The sequence below is a fragment of the Nannospalax galili genome, unplaced genomic scaffold (genome assembly GCF_000622305.1).
Source record: "Nannospalax galili isolate Female #2095 unplaced genomic scaffold, S.galili_v1.0 scaffold690, whole genome shotgun sequence".
Taxonomy (NCBI): Eukaryota; Metazoa; Chordata; class Mammalia; order Rodentia; family Spalacidae; genus Nannospalax; species Nannospalax galili.
The window spans coordinates 1685654-1698079 of NW_008329288.1; the positions used below are offsets into that span (position 1 = coordinate 1685654).

General features: G+C 41.4%; 1 protein-coding gene and 1 pseudogene across 9 annotated transcripts in view; one reads left to right on the forward strand and one right to left on the reverse strand.

Moving 5' to 3' along the window:
• Cdon (cell adhesion associated, oncogene regulated) overlaps positions 1–12426 on the forward strand; it is a 125364-nt gene that overhangs the window by 47202 nt on the left and 65736 nt on the right. For all 9 annotated transcript variants that reach the window (XM_029564357.1, XM_008834745.3, XM_029564360.1 and 6 more), the window contains exons 3-7: positions 1633–1905; positions 3471–3620; positions 4600–4743; positions 5232–5519; positions 7125–7394. In XM_029564357.1, the coding sequence (XP_029420217.1) occupies positions 1633–1905; positions 3471–3620; positions 4600–4743; positions 5232–5519; positions 7125–7394 (1125 nt within the window). The remainder of the gene's footprint in view (positions 1–1632; positions 1906–3470; positions 3621–4599; positions 4744–5231; positions 5520–7124; positions 7395–12426) is intronic.
• LOC108490926 lies at positions 9269–9738 on the reverse strand (annotated as a pseudogene).

Consider the following 12426-nt stretch of genomic DNA (forward strand, 5'->3'; position numbering starts at 1 on the left):
TATATATATATATATATATGCTTCAAGCCTAATATGTGACTCATTTCTTTTTGCTTTTAAAATTTTACAAAGCTATATAAATGCTATTCATTGTGTAAGTGTTTATTATCTATTACAAATACTGGTGGGGGGAGCAGGGGACATGGGTCAGTGGTTAAGTGCACTTACTGCTCTTGTAGAGGACCCAGTTGTGTTCCCAGAACCCGCATGGCAGCTCACAACCATCTGGAACTTGAATTCCAAGGGATCCAACTCGCTCTAATTTTACAAAGCTATATAAATGCTATTCATTGTGTAAGTGTTTATTATCTATTACAAATACTGGTGGGGGGAGCAGGGGACATGGGTCAGTGGTTAAGTGCACTTACTGCTCTTGTAGAGGACCCAGTTGTGTTCCCAGAACCCGCATGGCAGCTCACAACCATCTGGAACTTGAATTCCAAGGGATCCAACTCGCTCTTCTGGCCTCAGTGGGTATCAGCCACATGCAGGCAAAACACATACATAAAGTAAAATAAAATAGAAAAAAAAACCCCAAAAAACTCCAGTAGTGGCTAGAGAGATGGCTCAGCAACTGAGTGTTTGCTGTGCAGTCACGAGGACTGGACTTTGGGTTTCGGCATGCATGTAACAAGCTGGGCATCCCACAAACACCTGCAATTCCAGCTTGGAGGGATCCAGTCCTCCCCTCTGCCCTTCACTTGAACACAGGCACACATACATGCAGATACACTCTCAGAAACACACATATAAATAAGTAAATCTTAAAAAAAAATACCATGTAACTATGTTAAACTTGGTAAGGGAAAGTTTGATTCGATGGTTTTATTTCTGTTCATGTTTCCTAGACTACCCTTGATTTAGCTAAGAGACATGTCCTATAATTTTCATTTCTGATAATAATATTCTATAAAAGGATATTCAGTGTTTTTTCCTTTAATAATTTTTTTCTATGATTAACAATATTTCTGTCCTTCCTCCTTTGGGGAAGGAGGAGGAGGCTCTATATTGATATTAAGTGAAACACCCCCTCTGTGTATACCTGGATTTGTAGAGGAATAGACTAACAAGCAAAACTATTCAAACACATAAATATTAAACCGTATATTCAAGAAAGGATAGAATTTGTATTTTAGTTATGCCTTTCTAACTTGGTTTTTCTTTTATTAAAGTTTAAGCATTTTATATTTTTCATTATTTATGTTAACTAATGGAATGATGAAGAAGTGCCATCACCTTTATTTACAGAATAACTTGCTCTCATAAGTCTTCATGTTCTCAGGGTTTAACTTCGTGTCTTACAAGTCACTTTGTTAGAAGAGGTTTGCTATTTCTCATTAGTGGAATTGGTATTATGTCTGGCTTATATAGCATAAGCTTTCTTGTCCTTGTCCTCTCTACTGTGATTGTTACATCTTAGGCTAACATATTGTCCCCTGTCCCTGTCTCCCCCGCCTCCCTCCACAAAGATGAGCCTCTAAGAATTTTTGGCAAGAACTATTACATGTACAGTTAAGAGACTGCCTTAGTTATAGACTCAGACAAAATGCATTTAATGCACTTTTTCTTCTCTCTCTCTGCTTTCTGTCCCTTCCTCCTCTCCTGTTTGCACATGGGAAAATTCCCATGTAGACTTGACACCTTATTTTATTTCTGAGCCACTCTCTGCTGTCCAGAAGCTTGGTAGACCCGTGGTCCTACATTGTTCTGCTAAACCTGTTACTGCTCACATCTCATGGTTGCATAATGGAAAAAAATTGGAGCGAAACATGGAACAGATTAAGATTCATCAAGGGACTCTGACCATTCTTGCTCTTAACCCTTCCCTTTCGGGTTGCTACCAGTGCATCGCCAACAGTAGCACTGGTGCCATTGTGAGTGCCCCTGCGACAGTGTCCACTGCGGGTGAGTATAGTTTCAGCCTTGTTATCTGTGGATTTCTTTGAAATTCGTGGGCTTTCTGTTAGTACTTCCACTTTTGAATACTAGGAAAACTTGGAACTTTGGTATGAGACATACAGAAGTCTGAGGACTTCTCATCCCAGCCTTGGCTTGACTGTGTATAGCTGAGGAAATGTACCTGAACCTCTGTAGCCCAGCCTAGTATCGTCATCTCTAACAATAGTATAGAGATGACTATGAAAAAATTAACACAGGACATTTTCTAATGTGATTCTGAATGCGAGTCTTATAAATTCTTTATTATCAATAATAGCAAAAGTTGTCTGTTTCATCCCCCCCCCTTTTTTTTTTTTTTTGGTCTTTTTGAGACAAGGTCTCCCTGTAGCCCCACTTGGCCTGGAACTCACTATGTAGACCAGGCTGGCCTTGAACTCACAGAGATCCGCCTGCTTCTGCCTCCCGAGTGCTGGGATTAAAGGCATGCACCACCACGCCTGGCCCTGTCTTCTTTGACACTCAATTATTTCATGTAGTTCTTTATCTTTCTTTCACATCTAATTGTTTTATTTCCCTTGATTACTAGGTGATTTTAATTTATGTAACTGAAACCAGGCGGACAGAAAAATAATTGACTGTAAAGAAAGGAATGTAGAGAACTGAACTTATGGAAAATCTGGAATGTGTGGTTTTCCTTAGTAAGTTTGAGCCATCTGCCTTTCAAATGGCAGTGGCTTCCAGTAATGAGAAACGGTTTTGTTAGGTCACCCCCATTTACAGAACAAATCTGGATTCCCTTGGAGTAGTGAGTTTGTCATAACTGAGAAGAGTAAATGTTTTTGTAGAGCTGTGACCCATGTACAGTTCCAAGACACACACTGGAGGGCTGGATTCCTGGAGGTAGCACTGAATTCCCTGGGTGTTGGAGATAGTAAAGAGCCTGTTCAGTCCATAGTGAACTTTAAACAGAAAAGAATCAAGATCAAGTTAGTCTATCCAGATAATTTAGCTGGCATGCTACATTGTTTTATGATATCTAGGTTCATTCCCAGAAGCCATTTTATTGCAGTGTATTTACAGACAAGGAAAGTGGGTTTTGTTGAAGACCTGGATGCAAGGTTTATCTTGACAGAATGTGAATAATTAAGCTTTATAGTTCTCCTTGGTGTTTTAGGAGCAGTTTGTTTTCCTTACAGTTTCCTGAAGGCAGTGACTTCTGTGAACCAGGTCCCCTGACTTAGCTGTCAGTCCTTAAGCATGTACTTCTGCCCTAGCTACTTTCTCAAATACAAAAATCATGTTGTGGGCCAGGGTGACACATGCCTGTGATCCTAGCACTTGGGAGCTGAAGGCAGGAGAATTGCAAGTTCAAGGCTAGGCTGAGCTATATAATGAGACCCTGTCTCAACAAACAAACCCAAAGAATACAAACAAACACATGAAAACCAAATAAAAAGATCATGCTATGGGATCAGCTGCCACAAATAGGCCATTCTGCCCATTTCTAAATTTTAAATTTCCTTTGGGACAGAAAATTGTTTTACATCCATTTATTTGCTTATTTATTTCAGTTCTTGGTGATTTTGATTCATCGATAAAGCACAATGTTATTATAGCAGAAGAGAAAAGTACAGGTTTCATCAGCTGTAGAGTGCCAGAGAGTAACCCAAAAGCTGAGGTGCGCTATAAGATCCGGGGAAAGTGGCTGAAGCATTCCTCAGGTAAGTCCAGTGTGCTTAGAAGTGGAGGAACTGGGACACATGGTTATATTAGGCAACTGGCCCCAAGGGCTTGCTCCCTCAACCACTCAGGGCCCTATTTAAGTATCACTTCCTTAGAGAAGATGGCCCACATAGCAGTATATAAATAAGATGCTCTGCCTGCTACCCCCTTTATTCAGCTCCAGTTTTCTATATGGAATGTGTCATATCTAGTTATGTGTTATATGTGTTTTTGTTTGCTTATTTATTATGTGTCCCTTTCTTTGCTGCCTCACACTCCCCATTGGAATGTTAGGTACATGAATATAGGGCCTTTATCTGCTCTTTGTATTCCCCTACCATGGTGTGCCCTGGCCATGACTGGTAGAAAATAGCTACTACGTGTGTGCTGCTTACTGACAAACATGAATAGCCAGTGACTGAATACCATTGTAACCAGGCCTCTAGGCCAAGGTGTGTCCAGGTGGTGGCTGTGCTCATTGTCTTTGTCCACATAAGCTTCTTGTGCTTTCAGACCCATACCATCTGCTGAAATGTTTCTGACGGGTTTGATTGTGTTATATCAGTACTTCGGATTTAGTTCTTTTCTGCCTTGGCTTTTCTCTTGTCTAATGGATTTTCTTTGATTGCTTATTCGCTGCTAGTCTTAGATGTAACTCTCAAGTGTCTTTGCTAGTCTTAGTTATGTGGTGATTTTTCAGAAATGGAGAGGCCTCACTGTGCCCTCCCCCCACCTTTGAGATAGGGTCTCATGTACCCTAGGTTGGCCTTGAATTTGCTCTGTAGGTTAAGATGACCTTGATCTTCTGATCTCCTGTCTTCACCTCCCAAGTCCTGGTATTACCAGCGTGGGCCACCACGTCAGATTTTATGCTGTGGGTTCTAGGGATTGAATCTAGGGATATGTGCATGCTAGGCAAGCACTCTACCAATTGAGCTACATCTCCAGCCCCTGATTGTACTCCTTTACCTTCCCCAGGGAACTATATAATCCTTCCATCGGGAAATCTTCAGATTTTGAATGTATCCTCACAAGATAAGGGATCATACAAGTGTGCCGCTTATAATCCAGTCACCAGTGAATTGAAAGTTGAACCCATTGGCCAGAAGCTCCTTGTGAGTCGTAAGTATTTGGGAGAACGATGGTGGCTAGGAAAGGAAGAGTCATCACAAGTACAGCTCATAAAGCCTTAGGAAAGGAGAGTTCAGTTTGTTTCTCAGATCCTGTTTGTTTCATCATAAGAAAGTCTTACAAAAATGGCAGTGCCTCAGTGTGTTACAGAATAGTACCGTAGATTTTTCTTTTTTTTGGTCTTTTTGAGACAGGGTCTCCCTGTAGCCCCAGCTGGCCTGGAACTCACTATGTAGACCAGGCTAGCCTTGAACTCACAGAGATCTACCTGCCTCTGCCTCTCAATTGCTGGGACTGTAGGCATACACCATGTATTTTGATTTTGACCCTTAGAGAAAAGTAATTTAGCTATGCAGTAGGATCTTGTCATACCAAGAATAAATGGAAACACAGCTCATGGGAATGCTCACAGCTCTACTAAGGGAGACCTTAGAAGGGAGTCCTTTCCAATAATATTTTGTGTTCCTTTCCTTTTCCAGGCTCTTCCTCAGATGGTTTTCACATTCTTCACCCCACCCTTTCTCAGACCTTAGCTGTCCTTCCTCATAGCCCTGTAACCCTGGAGTGTGTGGTGAGTGGGGTCCCAGCCTCACAAGTGTATTGGCTGAAGGATGGACAGAATGTGATATCAGGAAGCAACTGGAGAAGGCTGCATTCTCATCTTTCCACCACTAGCATTGACCCTTCGGACTCTGGGAACTATTCCTGTGTAGTGGGCAACAAGTCCGGAGACATAAAACATGTCACTTACATGGTTAAGATACTGGGTAAGATCTTATTCAATATATGGAGTTCATTTCAAAGCAGGTCATTTTCCTGGTCTAACTGGTATTTGAAGGCTATTTGTGAGCTAAAGAAGAGACATAGACTATCTAGGAATATCCACACCAGTAGCCAGAACAAAGGTAATCTCTCTTAAGGGATACTGAATAAGGCTATATCTCTGGGTGACACAGAACATTTGGCATAGCATGTTCTCAGGGGCTCTAGACCCTTGAGTTTTTCTAGAAAACTACATCACAAAGAAATCCACCTGTTTATTTTTAACCTTGTTTTCATGTCTGGCTGATACAATCCACCCACACACATTTCTGTATATATTCTTTATTTCAGAACTATTTCTATTATCATTATGTAGCACTGAAAAAATGTTTTCTTTTATCAAAACAAATTTTTGTGAAAACTAGAAAAATGAATAGGAAGTGGTTTCATATTGTCTTTGTTTCTCCATTGCTGTGACAAAACCCTCTGACCACTACCAACTTGGGGAGGAAAGGGTTTATAAGTCTTATATCTCCCAGGTCACAGTTCATCAGGGAGCCCAAGATAGGAACTCAGGGCAGAAACCTGGAGTCAGGAGCTGGAGCACAGGCCATGGAGGATCACTGCTTATTGGCTTGCTCCTTGGCCCCTGCTCAGCCTGCCTCTTATACAACACTGGCCCACCTGCCCATGGGTGGCACCACCCACAGTGGGCTGGGCTCTCCCACATTACTCATCAAGAAGATGCCCCACAGACATGGTCGCAGACCAGTCCAATAGAGGCAATTCCCCAACTGAGGCTCCCTCAACCCAGGTGTGTCAAGTTGACACTAAAGGTATCCAGCATACATACGAAATAAAATTTTTGTAAAATCTCTGCATTTTACTTATACTCATGACCTGATGTAGGTTAGCAAAACTGGGGATTAATGTAAACATATGGCAAGTGGACTTTAACAGTCAGTGATGTGGCTGGGTACAGTTCAGTGACAGAGTAGCCTAACATGTGCAAGGCTCCAGGTTTGATCATCAGCACTGCCAAAAAAAAAATAAAAACAATAACCATCAAGACTAGATTAATACGCTTCATCATTTATTTTAGTCATAGACTCTGTAAGTGTTGATAAATGACTTTCATAGGTAAGAAGTGACCACAAATCCTAAAATATTTTGCCTATTATACACAGTCTCAAAGTAGAATTGATTATTATAAGCCAAATTTAAAATGAGCAAAATATTTGATTAATTTATAAAACCATCATTTTGAATAAAACCTCTTTTGTTTCTTGTTTAGCATACAGTCTAAAGAAACTTATTTTATATTAATTATTAAAGGTATATGTTAAGAGAACAGAGTTAAAACAATTTGTGTGCATTCATGTGTGTTGGGGTACCCAGTGGGGGATCAATCTAAAAAGAAGACATACCTTATTGGCAACATGTGGTTTATTCTATTAGTGAAAGTTAAACTAGATTTCTAATGTGTTCTTGATGAGCACAGAGATAGAAGAAAGTGAATAAAGAATACAGCATGGTTTCATTGCTCATTTATAGAGGTAGATTCTCTGTGATTTGTGTGATAGTTTAAAAAGTGCCTGCTTTATTTTCAGAGCGTGCATCAATTTCTAAAGGACTGCATGATCAGAAAGTGTCCCTGGGGGCCACTGTACATTTTACCTGTGATGTTCGTGGGAACCCAGTCCCCAACTGTACATGGTTTCATAATGCATGGCCTATTCATCCCTCCCCACGGCATCTAGCTACAGGAAATGGACTGAAAATCACTGGGGTTACCATGGAAGATTCTGGTCTGTATCAGTGTGTAGCAGACAATGGAATTGGATTTACACAGTCTACTGGAAGACTTCAAATTTACCAAGGTGCGTGTTTCGGTCATGTAATCACAGGAAATTTTATTTCATAAGTGGGCTTTTGCAGTAGTTGAAAATGAAGTCATTTTTACTAAAAGCAAATAATCCATTGCCACGCCAGAACTGTTTATTTTCATTTTCCTTTGTTGTGACAGGCGTTTCTGTGACAAAACCACTTTATTTAATCAAGCTCATTAAAAACATTGTTTCTAGGCTGGGATTGTAGTTCAGTGGTAGAGCACTTAGTTTGTATGTAATTTTCTGGGTTCCTGCACTGCCCCCTCCAAAATCATTAAAGAACTGTTTCACAACATGTTTTAAACAGATGCTGCACAGTTTAAAAAGGTCCAAGTCCACACCTCAATCTTTCTCCCTCTCTCCTTGTTCCCCCAAACTCCCCCACCATCCAGCAGCCAATCAGGGTGTTTCTTTAGAACCAACTGGTTTTATTAATTTCTTTTTAATAACTTGTATGTGCATATATGAGCAGCTGTATGTCCTTACTCATTTATGGGGGAAATTGTTTATTTTGTGAGCTATAAACATTTAGAAGTTCAGAACATCATTATGAAACAGACCACCTCTTTGACCTTAATGTAATTAATTTAGAAGTTAATAATAGAAGCATCATTTTTAAAGAAGATTGCCATGCATTTGGAAACTTAAAGTTACCCTACTCAATAGTTGGATTGAAAAGAAATCATAGTGGAAGCTTAAAGTACTTTAAATTGAATAGAAATGAAAATGCTGTACATTAATCATGTTTTTGTAGGAAGACAGCCAAAATGGAACTTAGAAATACTTTTAGCCTTATGTGCTTACCAAAGAAAACTAGTAAGGTTGAAAATTAGTAAGCAAAGCAAAAGAACATTAGTGTAGATTCGAAGAAAGGAGAAACAAGATAAAAGCAGAAATCAGTTAAGTAGAAAAGAAAAAGATACAATGCAAAGTAAATAAGAATAGAAATGAGCTCCTTGTAAAGTCTAATAAAGTGGACCAATCTTTGACAAAATTAAGTTTAAAAAGCAGGTATAAATGAGCAATATTAAGAAGGGAAAGAGGTCATAGGCATGTCTTGCTATTGAGTTTAAAAAGGTAACTGATAAATTTTATGGTAGTGAATTGTAAACAAGAACAGAAGAATGAGGTGTTAGCTTCCCATCACTATGACAGAACATGAGATAATTTAAAAAGAAGACTATATACTATATCAGTTAAAGTGACTATATATATACTATACAGAGAGAGAGAGAGAGAGAGAGCAACCCTTGGACCTCTTGCCCTTTGGACCCCTTGCCTTGGGTCTGTGACAGGCAGTACAGTGTGTCGTGCTGGAGTAAGTGGCAGAAGACACTTGCTTACCCTCACAGCTGGGAGGAGAGAGATGGGAAGGGGCCAGGCTCCCATTATCCCCTCCCAGGATACACCCCTAATTACCTAACTTCTTTCCACTAGGCTCATCTTGTGAAAGCTTCACTCTCACCTCAGTAGCTTGGCAGGCTAGAAACCAAAGCCTTCAACACATGGACCTTTGGGGGGAACTCCAGATCCAACCTCTAACATGGGCAAATTCTGAGGAAAAACAGAAGTTAGCAAGACTGACTTAAATAAAAAAAAAAAAAAAACTGAGTAGTCCTACAACTATGAAAGATTGAATTAGGAGTTAAAATTTTTCCCACAAAGGAAACACTAGGCCAGATGGTTTTATAGAGATTCTACCAAACTTGCAAGTAATAGACCATTCCAGATATTACATAACTCTTCCAGATAAAAGGAGAAAATGTGAGTCCAAAATCACAGAAGGATGGTATAAGAAAGTAAAATCGAAGGCATATCTTCTTTGTGAACCTAGGTATAAAAATCTTAAATAAAATATCAGCAAGTCAGGAATGTTTTTTTTTTCTTTTGGGAAGTAACTCATGACTTGTCTTCATTGCAAAATCAGCTTGGAACTGGATCACTTGGCCCTTTCTCTTCTTGTTGCCTCCCAGTTCAAAATGCTTGCACCTCTTTAAAGCCAGCATTCTCTTAGATCTGCAGTTGGGCTCCACATACTCAAGGCTCACACAATGTTTGTAGTTTTAGCCTTTTTGTGGAAAATAGGCTTAGTCTGCCCACCATAGCTACTCTGTTTCCTATCATAACACCACTTTCCCTGGGCATACAGGGAATCCTTGCCCTTCTTGTACTGTGTCACTTTGTGGCCCTGGTGCTTGTCACATTTCTTGCAGAAAGTTTAGCGTGTTTTAGGAGCATTCACCGTGTTTGTGGGAACACTAGCAGCACAGAAAGAAAGAGGCTGGGCCAGAAAAGGAAGTATATCAGGAATGTATTTTTTTTTTTTAATCAACATCTTGCTCAAGCAGTTCAGAAATCTGCCATAAAATATAAAGTATTATTTACCCTATTTGTTTATAGTATAAAGGAGAAAAACTGTGATTATTTCACTAAAAGTAGGAAAAAAGTTAGACAAACGATGCTAGACAAAAATGAAGGGAGAACTTGATAAAAGCTATCAAAGATTGGGGCTGGAGAGATGACTCAGCGGTTAAGAACACTGGCTGTTCTTGCAGAAGACCTGGGTTTGAATCCCAGCACCCACATGGCAGCTAACAACTGTTCATAACTCCAGTCCCAGGGGATCTGACAGCTTCTTCTGACCTCTGTGGGCATTGCACGACATGGGTGCACTTACCTACATGCAGGCAATCAATACACACATACACATAAATTAAAAAAAAAAGTTTAAAAACAGCTATCAATGATTTACATGAAATGTCACTTACAGTAGTGAAATATAAAAAGTACTCACTTTAGAAGTATTTTCTAGGCATTCTTGTACGAGAGATTCCACAGGGAATAGTTACACAAGAGGCAGGTGGATCTCTGTGAGTTCAAGGCCAGTCTGGTTTTTGTAGTGAGTTCCAGACCAGCCAGGGCTGCAGCCCTGTCTCAGATGAAGACAAGATCGAACTATTAGCTAGGCATGGAGGCACATGCCTTTAAACCCAGCATTCAGGAGACAGAGGCAGGTGGATCTCTGAGATCAAGGCTAGTTTGGTCTACATATTGACTTCTGGTCCAGCTGGGACTACAGGGAGACCCTGTCTCGAAAAACAAATACACAAACAAAAACAGCAAAGATCTAACTATTAAAGAAAAAATGGGGGAAAGTGTTTGAAAAACATATTAGATAATATTTGTGTGATCTTTCGGTAAAAAATTTTATCTAGTCAAATACAAAGCCTAGTTTCAAAAAGATATGAAAACACCTTCATTAAAAGATACTTCTGAAAAGAAAAGAAAAGCATTAAGGTCAGAATACACATAAGACACTAGAATACATATAACAAAAGAATAATATCTGTATATACAAAGAATCTGAACTATTTTACAAAAAAAGCTGAATGACCCATAGGGAAGACAACGAGAGGCATTTCACAGAGAAGGGGAACTATGAGGAACAGAACCCACCAATGTATGCTTGACTGCATTCCTCCTCAGGGGCCTGCATGTTGGGACAAGTGAGAGAGCTTTTGCACCCATTCACTTAGCAGAAAATCAGAAATCTGAGTGTTCATTGGTTTTATCAGACATTTATTTATTTCATAGCTATTTATGAGCAGTAGGCCTAGAGAAAAAAAAGACGCTAGAAAAAATGTCTTTTGTGTTAATATTTTATTGTGGGCCCATTTAAAATACCTATGGAAAATTTTAGGAACAGAAGGGAAGGCTTTGTACCATTTTAGATGAAAATGATGATCATGTCAATGGTAAGAAATAGTATCAGGGGAGAAAGGTTACTCAGAAGTTAATAGCACTGGCTGCTCTTGAAGAGGACCTTGGTTATGTTCCCAGGACCCAAGTGGCAGCTAACAACTGTCCATAACTCCAGTTCCAGGGGATCCAACATTTGCCCTCTTCTGGCCTCCATGGGCATTGCACACACAGGTGCACTTAAATACATGAAGGCAAAACACTCATGCACATAAAATAAAAACAAATTTTAGAATCCCAGCACTCGGGAGGCTGAGGCAGGTGGATCTCCATGAATTCAAGGCCAGCCTGGTCTACATAGTGAGTTCCAGGTCAGCTGGGACTACAGGGAGACCATGGCTCAAAAAGACAAATAGCTCCTCACCTCCCTCTGCTTCCCTGGGCCTGCAAGACCCGCAGGCCTCTCTCTGGGATAAGTTGATCGCGCCCTCGGTGCCTGGACTCCCCCAGCCTCATTTACCCTCCCATCTTCCCTGCCTGTCTGTCCTCCTAGTCTGGGTCCTGTCCCATTCCTTGTCTTTGTGCCCCAGACACTGGGGAAACCACCAGAGCCTCCTGATACTTTGCATCCAGTCCAGCCCAGTTCCTTTTCCGGTCCCCAGGAGCCCTCTGGGCCTGGCCCTCCTCTCACATCCCTCTGCTTCCCTGGGCCTGTACAACCCACAGGCCTCTCTCCAACCCACAGGCCTCTCTTGGGGGTAAGTCCATCACTCCCTTGGCGCCTTCACTCCGGCAGCCTCATTCACCCTGCCATCTCCCCCGCCCATCTCTCCTCGTAGCCTGGGTCCTGTCCCATTCCTTGTCTTGGTGCCCCAGACACCTGGGGAACCACGACTGCTTCCTGATACTTTGCATCCAGACCAACACAGTTCCTTCTCTGGTCCCCAGGAGCCCTCTGGGCCTGGTCCTGCCCTCATCTCCCTCTGCCTCCCTGGGCTGGACAACCCACCAGCCTCTTTCCTGGATGCCAGGGCTAACCTTTCCTTTTCCTGATCCTTTGCATCCAGACCAACCCAGCTCTTCAGTGCCGTCCCCAGGAGCCCTTGGGGCCTCTTCCCACCCCCATCTCCCTTTACATCTCTTCGGCAGCCCAGCCACCAGCTGCCCTAGACCAGCATCTTTCCTGCGCCCAGCTCCCAGGCTAGTCCAACCCCCAAATTCCTGAGGCCAAAATCTTTCCCGGAGGGATCCAGACCTTAGGAGAAAGCCTGAGAGCATCTGATCCTCATCTGACTTGGGCCTCTGTGGGAACTCCTGAAGACAA